The sequence below is a fragment of the Gymnoscopelus braueri genome (assembly GCF_963280865.1).
Source record: "Gymnoscopelus braueri genome assembly, chromosome: 17".
NCBI lineage: Eukaryota > Metazoa > Chordata > Actinopteri > Myctophiformes > Myctophidae > Gymnoscopelus > Gymnoscopelus braueri.
This window is the reverse complement of record NC_137617.1, coordinates 29,396,118-29,415,917: the sequence shown is the minus strand read 5'-3', so window position 1 is coordinate 29,415,917 and position 19,800 is coordinate 29,396,118. Positions and strand designations below refer to the sequence as shown.

The window sequence follows — 19,800 nt, the reverse complement described above, 5'->3', positions numbered from 1 at the left end:
AGGCAGAAGGAGAGATGGGGATGGGGAGGCTTAGTCTAGGGGGCTGAGAGGTTTTGAGGCACCCATGGTGCCTGGCAGGTGTTGTGGAGGGGGTTGCTAGGCAACTAGAGGGAAGTGGCAAGGTGTGATGGGAAAGGGGGCCATATGGGATTGGGGTGGAGGTTTGTGTGTGTGTGGAGGGGATGGAGGGGGAATGTTCACGCAGAGTCAGGCGAGGTGTAAGCATGTCCCAAATAAGGAGAGATAAATTGGGCACCTGGCGGGAGTGCATGTGTGCACACTTGTATAGAAAGACAGGCACACAAGTGCATGTCTATTCATTGGCATTCAATTGCGCTCTCTCTATCTGTTGTGTCTCTCGGGGAGTGGATTTCACCCCTCGCATATTCTTAGCGCAAAGAATTAGCCCCATAATTAGATTTTTAACCACACAATTTCTGGATTAGCCTCACTCCATGACTAGCCCGCCCAGGCTAACCTAGAAAAAGAAGGAAAAAACTCCAGTGCAGTTTAATTCATGCCAGTATAATATATATAATAATAATAATAATACTCAACCCCGCAGCTTAAAGGAAAGTTAGCGGGGCTAAACATCTCTCTAATCCAGTTAGGCGTGGGTTCTATGCACAGTGAAAAAAAGCCTATTCAGACCTTGACCATACGTAGCTATACTCATCCGTTCTTCCCATGTGGTGGCATAGGGCTGTATGATATGAATATATGCACAGTTCCACAGCATGTTGGTCTTGGCAACCATCAGTCCTGATCACAGATATATATATATATATATATGTATTTCTTTCCTTTTTTTACGACGTGTAGGTAATCAATCTGTCACTCTTCAGTGGTAGACGCGGCTTCTGAGGCCAGATAGGCGGGACTTACAGAGAGCCAGATAGATCCAAACAACTGGTCATTTTCTACTCTGCTAACCCCCCTCTCTCTCTGCTTCGGTCTACTTCCTCCGTTGGGTTTCTATCTCGGGAGATAGGGGAGTGTGGCATGGCAGATTGTCAATACATACAGACGGTGAAGGGATGGTCGCTGCATATACTGTATTATGTCCATGCTCACAGACGTTAGGGAGACCTGTGATGTTTCGCTCCTCTCTCCTTCTCTCTCCTCTCCTCTCTCTGCCTCGTTCACGTGTTGTCAGTTTCCATGCAACACCCAACGAGAATGAAACGTTTCTGTATTTATCCTTCTCGCCCCCAGGCGGAGGTGGAGGGGGCTCTCCTCTGCTCTCCTCGTTGCCGCTGTAAAGACTTGGAAATAGAAAGAATTGTTTTAGAATGTTCAGCCACGGAGGAGCCGCAGTCAGATTTGCTTACTTAAACCCTAAATGGGCCCTAACCATTATGAGGTTTATCAAAGCGCCCGACAGCCCGAAAGCCACTAGATGAGTGTGGGCGCTGTAACTTCCACAAGTATAGGATACAAAGTATTTTTAATCAGTGTCGAATGAACCCTATGGCCCATACTGTATGTACCATGGCGTCTATATATAGATGAGCAGGGCGAAGCAGAAAGGCAATATAAACCAATGGAAAAGCAGCATGGGGAAAAACCCTACCATGTGCGCTGGAATGAAGACTCTTTGCGATCACCTCCCTATTCACGAAACGTGAAATTGGCCAAAACATTTGATGTATTTAACCACTTTAACCCTAGCGTCCCTATATAGCGTCCCTGTCCTGCAGGCCAGGTCACCCTCAGGACACTGCAACTTGACTTAGAAGGCACGACCAGAGCGATGTGTGTTGCTCCCATGCAAACAGGCCTGTTCCAAGAGATCTGTAAAAGCATTCATCAGCAACACGTATACGACAGACCCTCGCTGTGTGAACTGGAGAGAGTGTAAGTCGGGGGCTGCAGACATGCTTGCTCCATGTGCTCAAACATTGCAAAGCTTTCCCTTGTCCGTCTCTGTGTCTGTCTGTCTGTTTGCTTATGTGTGTGCAAATGTGCGTCTGTTTGACTTCCCACGTGTGCGTGGTGTGTGTGTGTGTGTCGTCAGTTAGCTGACACACTTGGCCCGTGAGAGGGTTACACAGTGTTCTCACTCCGAGCTCTGTGGTCACAGGGATCTAGAGGGAGAGCGGCTTTTACGAGAACCAGGAGAAACAGCCAGTTCACTTCCTACAGCTGTGTGTGTGTGTGTGTGTGTGTGTGTGTGTGTGTGTGTTTGAAATTCTCCGCATCGTAACCATTAGCATGTACTTTCACCAGCGGAAATATTCCATTACTCTGCTCACATGTTCCACACATAGAACATGCAAAATTGGCAATGCATAGAAATCAATGGCAGCTGCAATTGGACACGCGTTAGAGGGAGACACTCAGTAGTCGGAGTCCTCGCAGAACAATGCAGGATATTTTTCAATCATGTGCACTAGCTAGTAGTCTCACATGTGTAGGTACAGTATGGGCCCGTATTAGTTTTTGGTCCTGCTTTAACACATTCCATGCCAGAGGTTAATATCATAATGTACTCACCAGTGCCAGCGTTTTATTGTTGTTTTTTTGTTTTTTTCATGTCGCCACAGACCTCGCTAAATAAGTTAAAAGTGCGCGTTCATTTGGTTCTAAACACACAGGGGATCTGTGTGAAACGGCCAGCGAAAACCTTTTCCAAATCCGAGCCGCCATCTTGAAGATACAGCGAAGATACGCTAAACGGTGATCAGCGAGGAGAAAAACAACAACCGAGATAATCGAGTTTTAGACAGGATCCCAGACAGGAAGCGGATACGATCGGAAAAAACGGGACCCGAATAATTCCGTTTCCGGTCTTCAAACCGGAACCGGAAATGGATCAAAAAATTTCGAAAGTGCACCTGGGGAAAAATCAATGCGAACCGTAGATCTACGTGATTGGCACGCTGCGGCTTTAAATAGGTTCGCGTAGATCTACGCGATTGGCATTCAATGTGTTAAGCAGAGATTGCCCCTGTATGTCTTGTATTCAAATAACTTCAAATAAAGTATATATAGTAGATCTCAGTCTACATTTTAAAATGTCATTCACTGCCATTCATGTTGAAACGGTGAGACACACAATCTACAAGACTTTAAAGTTGAGCTGTATAGGTAATTCACCCTTTTGAAAAGATACTACGCTGTTTATTTTATTCAAATTTACTTTATATCACTAATACAGCTGTTGAGACAAATTCTATTATTTATATATCACCTTTATTTGACCAGGAATAGTCCCATTGAGATTAATCAGGTTTTTCAAGGGGGTCCTGGTCAAAACAGCAGCACACAAAGTTTCACTGTAGATGCATGTTAAACATTACTGTCTAGTCTAGTGTACCAAACAAGCCGCAACCATCACATTTTGCATCGACTTCCTCCGCCATTGTTTTCACCAGTGTTCAGACACCAACCTGGCTCTTCACTTGGAGCGGCCAGTGTGCGCTCTCAGTGCTCTCTGAAGCGTATTTACAAACTCCCTAATTATGACTATGAGCTCATTGTTTTTTCATTAAACAGTGAGTGACACGCAAAGGTTGTCGGCCTTGGGAATCAAACCCGCAACTATGCGCCTTAACCACTAGGCCATCGGCACTCGGCACCCACTCAGAATTGTTTATTCAGAAATCGTTGATCTATGTTCTGCATTTGTTGCTGTAGTTGCTCACAGAAAAGAAAGAGTGTTCAAAATGAAACACACATATATAGAAATTAGATTTTAATTGCATTTCAAACCACCTAGGAATGTGGTTAAAATCTGTTTGTTTCTTTTGCTGTTCAGACATGATAAAACCAATCTGATTCCAATCTGGATAGGCCAAAAATTGGATTTGGGCTGCCAGTCTGAACATAGTCTTAAGCATGTCATTACCACTGGAGCTGAAACAACAGTCTGACAATGGGTGGGTGAAGGTTTCAAGTGGTGATGAGATGATGGATGACAGGTGTGCTGGTTGAGGGGGGGTGAGTCGCTGAGGTGTGTAGGATCCAGGTGAGTGAGCAGCAGGATAGGAACACACACACACACACACACACACACACACACACACACACACACACACACACACACACACACACACACACACACACACACACACACAGACCAACAGGAGACACAGAAGAGAGGGAAACACACAAGAAACACAAGTCCGTGACATTTACTTGCCCTTAAAATAACCAAGCGATTTGTTCACTGACTCTTGCCCGCCATGACTCTGTTCTGCAGTTTTCCACTTTGAAATTATTCTTTCAATCAATGACACTGATTGACTGATCCTGGCCCTTTTGACACTCAGGCTTGTGCAGTTCCACACTTATACACAACAGTCAAAGTGTTGACTTGTTCATGCTGCATACACAGTGAAACGCTCAGAATCTGCTTGGATTGTTGTGCTGGCCCAGATAACGGCTGCTTGTGGCTAGAATTCCCGACAAAAAAACACTGTGTCTAAGGCGGTGTGAAGTGTAATATTTTGATATGAGATAGAGGCATTTCCCACCGGCTACATCTTTGAACCTTTCACAGGCCCTGACACGCAGCTGACCCAGCGCTGGCTCCCATGTTGTGGTTTTGTTTTCTGAGCTACTCCACTTGAGAAGGTGGCAGCAGTTCAGCAGTCTCTCAAGCTGCTCTCTGGCGCTAGGAACATCACCGCCCCCAGACAAAGAATCCCTGAGCTTTATGTTGGGGCCTTTGCGTGACAAGAAGTGTACTCAATCAAACATTATTATTCGGATTATTCCAATTTTCTATAATTTCCGGGCTCAGGGGGGGCGTAGCGGAGCGATTGACTTCAATCATGCAGGGTCATATGTGTTATTTCTACTGTTGGTTTGTGGGTGTACGGGGGATGCCACTTATTATTACATTACAACATTGGTTCTCAAACCGCTCTGAAACCGTTAAAAATATGTTAGGGTCCCTTTGGAACCCCCTCAAGAAACCCAGAGGATCCCTGGAAGAGGTCGTTTTTTCTGAGCTTGACCCTGATTCAAATAACTCTGTATGCTCATTCTTTTGCAGACACGCTATATGTCTGCTGACATTTCTCACGGACTTGAGTTCAGTCCTTCAGTTGTGATTCTATTTGATGGATATGTTTATAACACATCTGTGGTTACTGTGAATAATGTGGTCAAAGGGATGGTGCGGTTACACGAGTTTCCCCCGCAAACCAGAATAACCTTGTTTTACACCGATTTATTTTATAGTCGCGCAAGTGATATGATGCAACGAGGAGCAAGCCTGTGTGTGCATGCAAACACACACTGTACATAGTCACACACTTAAGTACACTTATTCTGTTAAATACTGTACTATCAATATACTGAGTTAAATTAAAACCAAGGATTTTACTGTGTACTAGATTGAACTTCCTGTAATCGTACCTGTGTATGCGTTTGTGTCGCTGTACAGCCGGACGACATCGGCCAGTCCCCCGTTACGCCTTCATCAGACGCTGGGGACAAGGTGGACCTCGAGGCCTTCAGCGAGTTCACCAAGATCATCACCCCCGCCATCACACGTGTTGTAGACTTTGCCAAAAAACTGCCCATGTTCTCGGAGGTGAGTTTGTGTGTGTGTGTGGGTGAGAGAGAGACAGATGGAGAAGTCAGATGTGTGTTTTTAGGACCAGAGGGAAGGCATCTGTGTCTGTCGGAGCTGCCTGCCCTTTACACACAGACTCCCGTCGTGCGCCATGCATGATGTCTGCCTGCGTGTGAATGCGTGCACGCACTGACAGTTGAGGGTTTCATTTCAGGTCAATATCAGCCGCTCGTCCAAAATAGATAACATACGTTAGCTCCTGAGGCTCTCCCATTAAGTTTAACAAAGGAAAATGAAGGTCATTTCTCTGGCATTTAAACTTTTTTGCTGTATTGAAAAAGTACCGAATCCGTGACCCCAAAATATGTATTGAACCCCGTTTTTGGCCGCGGGCCGAGGGGGGGGGGGGAGGGTTTGCCAGCCGAACGGGAAAGGACGAGGCCAGGGCGCGGGGCGGGCGTGCAGCCGGGGGGGGGGATTCGTGTCAGTCGGGACGGTCCGGCCTTAAAGGGGCCTCATGCGCTGGAAAAACGGGCGCCCCTCGTTCCGTTTTTCTCACTCGTACTGGTTTCCCACTTGTACTGTAACATATATACTGTATATACACACGGTATATTACATCATGAAGTCCCTCATATATCCTTTATCACCAAAAAAAAACTAAAACATACAGTATATCTCCACTAATCAAAAAAGAAAAAACACCCTAGGGGATCATTGTGTTCATGATTTTCCTGCAGAGAATCAACAGCAAAGCGGCAATGTTTGAGTTAGTAATGAGTGGAGGCGACATGTTATACTGTAGTGTATCCTGTACGCTGCCCTGCCTTAATTAGCAGCTGCTAATCCTTCCTCTTGTTTGCACTGCTCGTAATGAGCCACCCCGTTTGATTGGATAATTATCAGGGTGTTGAATTGCTGGCTCGACTGCAGCGTGTGCATACGTGTGTGTGTGGGTTCTACATTCTCGTAGAGGAGAAAATAGCAAGTGTATTTTATGACCATTCATTTTGTTTAAAAATATACGGTGATCATGATGTTACAGATATTTTGGGTCGTGTACTGCAGGCCCTTGCTCGGTCAGATTACTCATAAATCTTTCTGAAGAGTAAGGGGATCTGGAACAATAAAGATAACGTTGCTCAAATGTACTGTGCGTTAAACACAAAAACTACCGTCCATATCCTGGGGGGCGAACATTTGGTGAAAATATATATGTATGTATATATATATATATATATATATATATATATATATATATATAGCAATTTATCATTTATTTAATATTATTAATAAGTACCAGATTACAAATAGTTGTTATGAAACATAACATACATAACATGTAGTACGGTGGTTAGCAGTTTTGCATAAATCTTCCACTTTTTGGATATTTTATCTCATATTTGGAATAATATATAGTTATTCTTTTAGAATTAATGAACAGTTCAGCATGTATTTAAAATGCACTAGTATTTACACTTTCTCTCTGTTGTCTGGGCCCAGCTGCCTTGTGAAGACCAGATCATCTTGCTGAAGGGCTGCTGCATGGAGATCATGTCGCTGCGCGCCGCCGTGCGCTACGACCCCGAGAGCGAGACCCTGACGCTGAGCGGCGAGATGGCAGTGAAGCGGGAGCAGCTGAAGAACGGCGGACTGGGCGTTGTGTCGGACGCCATCTTCGATCTGGGCAAGAGCCTGGCGCAGTTCAACCTGGACGACACGGAAGTGGCCCTGCTGCAGGCCGTGCTGCTGATGAGCTCAGGTCCGTATCAGTGTTGATTTTGACAACAAATTTAGATTTTCCATTTAGTTTTAGTAATATTTTAGTCATCTGAAATGTTTTAGTTTTTGTTGACTTAATATCATAAGATTATAGTCGACTAAATCTATAGTTGATTTAGTCAACTAAAACGTATTTTGGCTCTTGTTGATGGTGCCGTATTGGCTGGATTTGCGCTTGTAGATCTGCTATTTTCAGAGCGCAACACCCGAGCGCAACCAAATGACTTGTCTTTTAGTTCTACTGGATCTCTTCTCCACTCGTCCCTCACTAACATTTTATTCTAGTTTTTATTTGTTGACGAAATTATCAATATATTTAGTCTTAGTTTTAGTCATCGTAGCTTAGTTTTTATTTTGTTTTCGTCAGTGAAAAAAGGTAGTCGACGAACATTTTTCGTCATAGGTTTAGTTGACGAAATCAACACTGGTCCGTATCCACCTCAAAGGGTGGCGTGCTACCATGGAGGTCAAGCCTGATTTCTACTTTGTTGTTGTCCGACGGTGGCACAAAAAAAAAGGAATCACTTGGAAATCTGTTACTTTCAGAGCGCAACCACGTTGTACGCTGAATTATAAACAAGGCTTTATGATCAAGGGTTTACGGCGGCTCAGTAGGTCAGTTTGCATATCCTGTTGATCCAGACTCAAATCCAATTCATGATCTGTGTCACAGGTAATCCCCTCTCTCTCTCTCGCTCTCTCTCCATTCCCTCTGGTTCCTGTCTCTCAACACTGTTCTGTCTCACAAAATGCACAAAAGGGGTCCAGATAACATAATTAGAACTCACAGAGTTTCTTAGTGCCCTTTTGTATGCCCTTTGTACGCTAAATGTAAAGCTCCCCAAAGGAATTTCCCCTTCCCAATTAAGTGACATCTGTGGTCACGGGGCTTGGGCTTTTCGTCCCATGCAGCCCTTAGTATTGCTCGCTCACAATGTTGACGATCCAGCAGTCAACATTCATTATACCACTGGACTTCAGTGTAAGTCCTTGCGGAGGCAACCATCAGATAAATGCCTGAAATATAAATGTAAAATGTCAGTCTTCTGCCCTCGTGAGGACACAGTTACTTGCCAGACCGTGTTCCTCGTCATTAGTAATCTACTGCCTGCTATACACAGTAGCTGTTGCCAGATCAAGCTGTAATTATGGCCCCAGGACTTGGGAATGAGCTACACGGCTCATGAGCTAAAGCCAGAATGCAGGAGGTCAGTGGTCATGTAACCAAACAAAAAAGGGAAATCCCAGGTATTGAGCTTATAGGTACAGTTAAAAAGCCTTCTTCCTCTATTAGTTTGTGCATTGTTAATTAAACAAATTAAAAAGTCCTGTTTTGGCTCTGCCTCGTAGCACAGAACACTTTAATTGAGGTCAAATGTCTCCCATAATATATGGGATTTGCAATAATAAGAGGTATAACAGGAAGGAGGGGGAGTCTGTAAAGGACATTTTTAGCGTTAAACAGGCAGAGATACATAATTCATCCCTCAAGCCTCGAGCTCTCATGTTTGTTTCCTCTTTGTGGAAGAACCCCCCCTTCTTAGGTCTTAGTGGAGGGTTGTATTTCTCTTTGTCTTGTTCAAATGTTTTCTAATTCATGGGTTAAGCGGCCAAATTCACATTTCCCTTACCCTTTAGGGTCAGAACCAAGTCGGCCTTTTTTCTCTTGCCTCTGATTCTGTATCCTTCTCGTATGCTCAAATAGGGATGGGTAAGAAATCAGACAGCCATGTCCATTATTGATCTGCACAGACCCCCACAGGGCGGGATATGCTGTACAGACATATCACATGCAGCTATCGGCCTTGTGAACTCTGCAGTGTGTTCTCCGTGGACATGAGAGCGGGTCAAAGGAGTGACGTAACCTTGTCACTCCTTAAACATGAATGCTGCTGCAGGGCCATTTTAAATTGGGCAAAACACAGTAGGTTTTATTGGAGCTAAATCTGGTCTCAGACTGCAAAAATAAACCACATTAAGCAGCGTGCCAAAGACGCTGAAAAGTGGATTGGAATGCACTTGAAATCTGCAGACCTTGTCCGGCATGTTTCACTCCATTTAGCCTGGGCTGTGTGCGTCCTTTTAAAGAGTACCGTCAAGGAGCTCACTTTTAAGATTTTAGTGTGTTCAAGCTCATAGCCTTGTACTTAATTATATCCAATACTGTTATTATTCTATATAAATGTGGCTCAGTATTTTGCAGACAGCTCTGGGTGATAGTATTCAGTATTCAGCTTTCTCAGATGTTCTGCGTAGCCATACGATATGCCAAATGTCCATTAATGGACGACAGTTATGGCTGAGCTGCCCATGCAGTCTGTAGTGACCATGGGAACTTTAATTAGGACTTGTGGATGGATTCACTGAGCTGATCATTTTATGACGACTTGAACAAATGCAATTTGGCACTGGGTCCCTCTGGGAGGGATGGTCAGGGTCATCTTATGAATTCATAATAAGCACACATTTGCTTGTTCACTTATGCGTTGATGTACAAATGTTTTAATGCTGTCCATCTCCTCATCTCCCTCCTCCTCCGTCCCCCTCCGACCATACCTCCTGCCCTCCCTTCCTCATTTCTCCCCGCTCCAATCACCTCCTCTCTGCTCCTCCCTCACACTCTCTTCCTCTCTCTCTCTCTCTCTCTCTGTGTCCCTTCCTCTCCCCCTCTTCTCCTCCCCCCCCACTGCAGACCGCTCCGGCGTGACCTGCGTGGACAAGATCGAGAAGTGCCAGGAGCTGTACCTGCTGGCGTTTGAGCACTACATCAACTACCGCAAGCACAACATTCCCCACTTCTGGCCCAAGCTGCTCATGAAGGTGACAGACCTGCGCATGATCGGCGCCTGCCACGCCAGCCGCTTCCTCCACATGAAGGTGGAGTGTCCCAACGAACTCTTCCCCCCGCTCTTCCTGGAGGTCTTCGAGGACCAGGAAGTGTGAACACGCCTCTCTTCTCCCTATACTCCTTCTCATCCAACCGAACCGAGCGACCGACCGACTGACCGCCGACCGACCGAACCGACCGACCACAACCGAACAAGGAAGTTGGGAGGGCGAATTTTCGAAAAGGAAGGCACTGTCGTCGGTTTATTTTTTTCTTGGTTTATTTTTCGTGTTTTTTTCTGGGGGGTGCGCGGCGCGGGAGGGAGGGTGGGAGGGGAGAGCCTTCACACCAGCAACCAGCAGGAGAGTTGAGAAGAAAAAAAAAGGATTTTGTTTTTTAACTCCTCCCTCCTAGTCCTCCTCTCCTTCTTCCTCCTTTCGCCCCGCTTTTTAAAGACCCGATTGGGGGCCCTTCTGTCTGAGCATGATGTCTTATATATAGTGAGAGTTGCAGCCATTTGCCAAGACACATACATAGAGAAAAACACACGTACACACACACACACACACACACACACACACACACACACACACACACACACACACACACACACACACACACACACTTACACAGCCACCTCAACTCCTCAGTGTGGTGCCCTACCTGGAGCTATACAGGGGCTTGAAATCTGTTTTCTAGAAATAAAACTAAAACTAAAATGAAGAACCTGGTACCAGACCCTCACCTACCCCATCCAAGGGGGTCGGTCAGCACCTCTCAGTGTTAAACTCTGAATTAATGTCAGACAAAAATTTTGAGGACACAGTCAAACAAGGAATGACACACACACACACAGTATAAATATACGTACTGTAAATACGTACCTGTATACAGGCGTGCGCAAGCAATAGACTTGCGTCCTTCTTTTCCTGTTTGAGCAGATGCTTAAAGCATTACTCTGGCGTAAGACGACCACAGTAGAGCGAAGCTACCACATTTAATAATAATCAACTCCTCAACTCTTAACTGAGCCGTTTTAACTGTTTTTGTTTTGGAGCAGTGAGCCTTTTTTTTTTTCTGTCTTCAAAATAGAATCCCAGTTAGAACCCCGGTGCTATATTTATAAAGGCTACTCCAATTCTATGAATCTGTGTTGTCTACCTTTTGGGAAAAAAGAAAAAAAAAAGAAAAAAAGAAAACGGAGAAAAAAAGAAAATAAATGGCAGACCATGGCTCCGTAACTACCTTCAATTCTGTCATTGGACCGGCTCCTGTGACACACACACACACACACACACACACACACACACACACACACACACACACACACACACACACACACACACACACTGGGTAGACTTGCCTTGTCATTGCATGCACTGCTCGTGCCAGCAGCAGGACCCGTTATGAATGACAATTGGGCCCTTCTCGCCGCAAGGAAAGTCACCACAGTGACTGAAAGAGAGAAGGGAGTGGGGGGCGGGAAGCAGGGAGCGAGTGGGAAGATGAAGGGAGAGCAGGGAGTAGGAAGATGGGAACATGAAAGATGGGGAATCAAAAAGCGTTTGTGAGATTTAATAGCTGGATGGGAGATTCTGGGCCAGAAGTCAGAAGTCTGTGCTGACTTCTTCCACGCCCAGCCTCCAAGGAGGGTTTGAATAGCAGCAAGCAGGAGCAAGGCAGGGAAGCTCATCTTACACACACATACACAACACACACAAACACGCGAGTGGGCACACACACACACAAGAAAATTCTACCTTTCTCTCTTTTTCTCTCTCTCTTCTCGGTCTCTCTCTAATTCGATCTCTCTCACACGCACACACACACACACACACACACACACACACACACACACACACACACACACACACACACACACACACACACACACACACACACACACACACACACACACACACACACACACACAGTATCACCTCAGTATAACGTGAATGCCTCATTTTACTGTATGCACTGCACTGCAGTGATTATATATATATATATACATACATATATATATATATATATATATGAATATATATACTATATATATATATATATATATATGAATATAGCCCTAACCTGCAGGGTTTGTTTTTAAGAGTCCTCTCTTGTCGGACTCAGCTCAGTGTGAGCCCCTCCAGGCTTCCGAACACATCTGCCTTTTTTTTTACAGCGGGCATCACTGAGAGCAGGCAGGCAAAAGGCCAAGATGGCTGCCATTTACCTCAAAGTGGGCACACCCCCAGGCTGGGGCAGCAACACTGCCCCTGTGGCATCAGGCGTCTACCTCACCTCTCTGGACACAGGGCAGCTGCCCACAGCCGCCATACTCTACAACACACACACACACACACACACACACACACACACACACACACACACACACACCACACACACACACACACACATACATGTACATACAAACAGATACACTTCACGTGTTTATCGGCATGTTTATAGTAACACACAAATGTGCATCATTTTGCATGGATGCAGCAGTAGATGTACAAAAGAACACAGACACAACCTCAGTGCTATGACTCAGTCGAAACAAAATACCACTGAAGACAGGAGGGCCGGCCGTTCCCCCGAGGCGTCTCAGTGTCGCTAGCTGGCCTCAGGGAATGGTACCCATTTCATTCGGGTTCGGTCTTTTTTTCTCCTTTTTTTTTTGTTTTTGTTTTGTTATACGGGACCAAGTGTCATCTTTTGGAATTTGGAATCCCTTTCTTTTCTGTCAAAACAGAAGCGGTCTCGCAGAAGCAAACGAAAGACACTTTGGATGTACTGCCCAGCATGCCGCCTAGCGTAACACGTAGCTGGAGGAAAGATATCGTAGAGGAACTGAGAACCCCACCCCCTTTGCCCCTCAAGGTGGTCACGCCCAGGGAATTAGGGTGGATTGAGGAGGGCACTTCCGCTCGTACCAGAACGATGACCAACCGCAGAATTTCGACAGTGTCGTCGTGGAGGTGAGCTCTCTTACATGCATGGACAGTGTGTTAGACACAAACATTTTGGAACGTCGCAACCGAATCGCCGGCATCTTCAGTGGTAACTCATCAGCTTTCCGGGTCTCATGCACTTTACCGGTGCTCGTCTCCGCGGCGACAGTTTCGAACATTCAGTGGCACGGATTTCAAGTGTACTGGCAAAACTGTTGTTGAGCTTGAACAACCGTTCGAGAATGTGGATTAGAGAATGAACTGAGAAATAGACACAAGACTAAAAATCTGTTACTTTCAATGCCAAGCAGTAGTTTATGAAACTGGGCAATGGGACAGGGCGGGTGTTCAGCACCACCCCTCTGAAGTACCAAGGTGGAGGAAACGTGCGGAGTGGCCGGGGATCATGGGTACTCGTTAAAGACGGCCAAGCCTCGCTGCCTCAAGAGTGTTGAGTGACACTGGGAGGAGACCGAGATCAGACCTCAGAGCCCTCTGGTGGGAGCAGCACCCCGACTGACTCTCCTGCCCCCCCCCCTCGCCGGCACACACCTCCCACCCCCACCCACCCAGCTCACCATCCATCACTCGCTCTGCCCCGCCCTGCGAGTCCTGCCTCCCTCTCCGCTCAGACAATACCCCATTCTTGTGGAGCCTAGCTCTCAACAGACCGCACCCCCCCACACCACCTCATTGTTATTGTCACGACTCCTCCACCAGCCAGGCTGGGTGGGGAGTTTTTGCACTACTGCAGTGGTCCTCGACCCCCCCCCCCCCCCCACCCCTCCATCAAAAATATTGTACCTGACCTCCTGTCTGTAGACTAAAGCATGCCCCCTCATCCTGTCCCTGACCCGCTCTGTCTAACAGAGGCTCGCTGACGCCAGTGGGCTCGGTCCCAGAACCTGTCATGTTGTCAGTATTAGACCAACAGCAAACCTGCGCCTTTTCCCCGTGAACTCCAAGGGGCGGAGGAGGACAGAGGAGGGCAGGGAGAACGTGGGAGTGGGGGGTGTACACCAAGGGCACTCTCTGTCTCCGCAGCAGGGTCGGCCCAGGAACATTTCAAACACTCTGCCCCTCCCATAAACAGGCCCCCCCCCCCCATCTACCTATCCCAGCTTGGGAGACCCGTGAAGTCGGCCCTAGCATCACTGACACCAAACACGGAATCCAGGCCGCTCCCTTGTGAGACAAGGCTGGCCATAGGCGCCCTGCAGAGCGGCGCCACCACCGAATGAATGTGAACGTCAAAGCAGCAGCAGTGGGAGAGAGAGGTAGAGAGAGAGAATGTGAGTGTGCAAGAGAGAGAGAGAGAGAGACAAGAGAGCGCTGGGACAGACAGAAGGTCAAGGGCCTCGGCCCTCACCTCCATCGCAGACACGCGTCCGAGGAGGCGGGGCTACGCAGGACAGTCGTTTAGACACTATTACGAACACTCTGGATACGCGAGGGGGGTGTAGACATGGTCTCGTCCCCCTCACCCCTCCTCCAAGCATACCCCGCCCTTCGTCTCCTTCAAAGGAGGGCCTCCAACTTCACGTGGTGATGGAGAGCCAAGATCCCTCCCCCCGGGACCCACCGCCGCTGGGATTCAATTCCAACCTGTTTTTTTTTTCGGGGTGGGCAAAAAAAAGACTTGTGTAAATGACTAAAAAGATCTTGCAATAGTGATGTCCTTCGTTCTCGTGAGCTGACTGGGTATGTGTGAGTGAAAAATAGGGGTTAAAATGCTGCTTTACCTTCTGAGTCTGATTTAGATTAAGAAAAAAAGATATATAAAATGATTATAAACCCGTAAAACAAAATGAAAAAGATGACTTTTTTTAAAGACTCCAGAACAAAAGGCTTGGAGTTTGAGCTATTTTGTTTTGTTTTTGTTTTCATTTTATCAAATGTTTTTTCTTTTCTTGTTTTAGTTTTTTTATGCTTAAACTGCTCTGTGTAAAAGAGAAAAAACAACAGCCGTAGTCACTTTGACCATGCGTGCAGTGTAACATAGAAACCTATTTCACTTCTTTTACACATCATCTATATCTGTGTTGATAAGCCAACTGCTCTGTCGTTTGTGTATCTGTCCGATTGTCCGTCCCCTTTTATCAAGAGGAATTTACAACCAACAAAACAGGAATATTTTCTTTTTTTTATATATATATATTTTGTTTCCTTTTTTTAAATGAACGAAGACTTTGGGAAAAAAAACACAAACAGGAAAAATAATGCAACGGAAACTGAAAATACAAAAAAAGAAAACTGAAATACAATCTTGTCATACCTCACACAACACAAAACTCAAAGGAACGTGGGAGGAGTCAAACTTTGCAGGCACATGTGAAAAGATTAATAGATATAGATATACTATATATATATATAGATATATATATATATAGGACAAAATGTACGTAAAAGGTAAAATGTGCATGTGGCGCGTATGCATCAGTAATAGTTGCAAAGAGTTCCTTCCCTTAAACACTGGTGCTCTTTAATCTTGAATAATTTGTTCTTGGGCGATAGAGGGCCACGACAGAAACATCCAGAAGATGTTTGGGAATCATTGAGATTCTCTTAGTCACGTGGGATCCCGCATAAATGGTGCAGTACATGCAGAGTAAGATGGTAAAGTTAAATGTGAATCGCCCGGAGTTAAAGGGACAGCGGCTCTTTGTAATGGCTGAGTGCTTTATGGTATTGAATGTAGCTGACAGGAATGGGGCTGGAGTTGAACCAGCACCCACAACCTTACTTCCACACACCAGCAGAACGGACAGTGGTAGAACTTACACACCAACAAGCAGACAATATATTGCCACCATCTGCAAGGTGCAATACTATGTTCTGTATTTTTTCTTTTTCTTCTTTTTGTATGTTTTTCTTTCTTTTTATTTTTTATTTTTGGTTGATTTTCCTTTTCTTTTCCTTTTGGCCATAACCAAGGATGTAAATACAAAAGAAAAAAATACAAAGGAAAATGAAAGATAAAATCAGTTTATGTAAAACCATATGCAACACTCTCAAATGACCAGATGTGGTGGCAGATAACATTAACAGAAAAAAAAACACACAAAAAGATCTATCCGCTCCATCCCACCAACCTGTAAAGTAAGACGATAAAAAAAAAAATCTTTGCAAAGTAATGTGTAATGCTACATACATCTGTACGTGTGCTTGTGTGCACTCCCACACTCACATGCTGATCCATTATACAGAAAGTGCCCCGTGACATGAATCATACGACCCTGTGCCTCCTCTTGTTTTGCAAAGAGATAGCTACCCACCCAATCACACCCCCATATACTTTGGCCACAACATGCAACATGTGACACAGGAATGCCCACAGTGTGTGCGTTCACCTATGGAAACACAGTGAGCTTCTACCTGGCTATTGATGTGAGTGGCGTTGCCGGCAGCCATGTTGGGTCAAAGGTCAGGAAGGCAACAGGGGCACTCCGTTGTTACAGGGATTTTGTAGTGGGAGGGAAATAAGACCATGGGGAGGTAAAAACCTGGTTAGGCCTGAACCTCAGCTAACCTGGCCCTGGCACGCCCAAATATCATAGTCGGGGAAAAGTGCAAAACCGCCACCCCCCCCCCCCATCCTTCCCAATCCGTCCCCAGCCACCCCTCCGTAGCAGTCTTATCCTGGTTCAATCTAACATGTTGACCCATTGGACGAGATTGTCTGTGACGTTTTTGGTTTTATGGTTGTGTTTGGTTACCTGCCCACCCTCTCCCAATGCCAAATGTAGAGTTTGTGAAGACATGCAAGTAGCAAGATGTCTATGCAATTTCCCTCCAAAAACAGTTCATGGTTAACTGCGAACTGCTCCAGCAGTCTCGTTGCCACAGTGATTGGACAAAGTCTATTTTCAACCTGACACACCTGTATCCCTAAGGTCCTTTGGTTTGGCCTGGAATTAGACCCTTGCTACTTAGTGTGAGCGAGGGTCAAGATGGCTCACACGGGCTGGTCCCCTAAGTCAGTTCACCAGCTGGTCCCTGGGGTCCAGCCCTGCGGTCGTCAACTCTTTCAGACAGTCCAGGTCCCAGAAAACGTGTCGGTGGGGGTGCCAGGCAGTGGTGGACAAAGTACCCAACTCCAGTACTTGAGTATAGATATTCCTAGTCAAATATTACTCAACTACCAAGTGAAAGTTTCTCTGTCAAATTTGGACTCGAGTTAAACTACTGGAGTACTTGCTTTTAAAAAAATACTTAAAGCATTCAAAAGTACATGCTTTTAAAAATACTTGAGTAGTCAAAAGTAAAAATTACAAAGTACATTTTATGTTTAATGTCAATGCATTGCTGTATTGAAATTCAAAATGTCAACTTCAATAATAGTGAAAATAGCAGAACGACAAGCGTGTGAGTTTACAGATCGTCTATTTTCACTGGGGCTTAAGTAGTTAATTCATAACTTTTTCCCTTCCTACATTTGTAGTGCAATCAAAAGTACAATATTTGTCTTTGAAATGTAGTGGAGTGAAAGTCATACATATCCAAAAATACAAATACTCAAGTAAAGTACAGATACTCAAGTGAATGTACTTAGTTACTGTCCACCACTGGTGCCAGGGATGATGTTGTGGAGGATGAGATTGTGCTGTTTTTGTAAACTGCTCCGAAAGTGGTGTGTGTGTGTGTGTGTGTGTTGGTGTTTATATGTATGTGTCTATGTTTGGGTATTATTTGTGTGTACTCAATCCAGTGCTCTCATTGGTCGGTGGGTCTGTGCTAGTAAAGACCACACAGCCTTAAATTTCAAGGCTCGGGCTAAGCCCTAAATCCTGTCACGCCATCAGAAATATATGTAACGCTAGTTGAGCTTTAAGGATTTAATCCCATGGCCAAATGAATGTAACGTCAGAATATCCTTAATAGGTAGTGAGCGGCATTGCTTAGCAAGATGCATGTGATGTGTGCAGTGGTACACCTGACTTGCAGTCAAAAGCCAATGCACCGATGAACAATCAATGAGCGAACTCTGTCACCTTGGAGAAAATTGCATCTTAAACCGATTGGTTACCAATTCTTAAGGCACTTATTTGAGATGCACTTTGAAAACCCCAAACCCAGCACTTGAGGAAAAATCTAAGTGAATAATGATTGTGACAAGATGGACGAAAAAAAGATTGCCAAATGGCTCTTGCACAATTTAAAAGTTACTGTTTGAATTCCCTGAATGATTGAAATTAAATCAGCTGCCACTTGAAGGCAAAGATAGTCTAAATTTTGGAAGTTGAAAGTATTAGTTTTTTTTTTAGTGAAGTGCAATAAGCGAATGAGTGAGTGACACTTTTGTAGTTTTACTAGTCATGTCCGACCCCTTTTCTTACAATTTAGTTTAAAAAACATTATTTAGCTTGTTGGTTTTCAGACGCATCCACCTATGAGAGCATCACTTAGGACACAGCCTCACTTCACAAACACACAAACACACACACAGTGCACAAACGTGCACAGACCGCTTTTTATGACTGGGTAAAGAAAGCTATTGAAGGATTCTCTCAGGTAAAAGAACATTTTCTAATAAATGATGATAAATCTTAGATGAACCACCATTGTTAGCTCATCTTTATTTGTGTTGTGGAGAATGAGCATTGTTTCCCTTTTTGTGTTCTGTGGTCCTTTTCTTTTGATTTCTCATATCCTGTCCTGACAAATCAAGAGTCAGTGAATGTGTACACTGTAGACCTCCTGGTCTTGAGTGATTAGAGCCGAGCATCTACTGCGTACACACAGATACAGTTCCATGTTTTCCCTCATTGCTCTCTAAAATCTAAATGAGAAAATATTTCATGGTGTGTGAGAGAAACGAGTGTCCTTGTGTACCGTATGCCCGTCTTTTAATTTTAATCTTTTTGCCTTTGTTTTATTCGAATGCGTGTTTGTGAGTTGTGTTTGCGTGGGTTTTGGCGGTGCACACTGTGAAAACACACAGAAAACATTTTAATTATTTCCTTTATTTGGGCCAGCTTATCACCTTCATTTTAATAATCCAGCTTCGCCATGTGATGCTGAATAAATCACGTATTTTTCCGCCTCTTCTCATAAAACACATGCTGAGTGTACAAAAGCAATTTTCGGCCCCCACAGTCAGCGGATTCCTGTTTGATATTCTGGTCTATGCGCTTTCTCCCGTTACGGTCAAAGTGCCAGCAGCAATACCCTGCTCTCCCTTGCCCAGTTGGCTCATGGTATACATGCATGGCTCCCATCCAAGCAGGCACCATTCCCCCAAGGCAGAGCAACAAGCTTTGTTCCTCTGTCCACAGGCCTGTTCTATTTTGGTGTGCTTAACTGGCTAAGACTATTGCGATGTACTGCAAGCTTGGTATGGCTGACATTAAAAGCTGTGCGTGTATATATGTGTGTGCATGCGAACGTTTAAGACTCTTATGTTCACGTGAGAACTGTCGTTCTGTGTGTGTGTGTGTCCGTGTATGCGTGAGGGTTCGGCTTTGAACGTTTGTTGTGCTGATATCTGACCGACCTGCTTTGCCCCCCCCCCCTCCACCCCCCCTCCCCAAAGAAAAAAGAAGAACCCCGGAAGCACCCTTTGAGGCCGCACCACGAGACAAGGCCGCTGTGAAACAGAGCCTCGTCACTGACTTGTATTATTTCCCTTGAAGAATGTAACCAATATTGTGTTGGGTAGGCTTGCGGGTGGAGAGAGTTAAGAGTAGGGGGTGGGGATCTTGGGAACTATTTGG

At 45.2% G+C, this 19,800-nt stretch overlaps 1 protein-coding gene across 4 annotated transcripts in view; it reads left to right on the top strand.

The window, feature by feature from the left end:
- The window catches only part of LOC308105480 (thyroid hormone receptor alpha-like), a 169,806-nt gene extending 159,372 nt beyond the window's left edge, over positions 1-10,434 (top strand). For all 4 annotated transcript variants that reach the window (XM_080456224.1, XM_080456223.1, XM_080456222.1 and 1 more), the window contains 3 exons: positions 5,396-5,545; positions 7,031-7,289; positions 10,002-10,434. In XM_080456224.1, the coding sequence (XP_080312350.1) occupies positions 5,396-5,545; positions 7,031-7,289; positions 10,002-10,252 (660 nt within the window). In that variant the 3' untranslated portion in view covers positions 10,253-10,434. The remainder of the gene's footprint in view (positions 1-5,395; positions 5,546-7,030; positions 7,290-10,001) is intronic.
- The last annotated feature ends 9,366 nt before the right edge of the window (positions 10,435-19,800 follow it).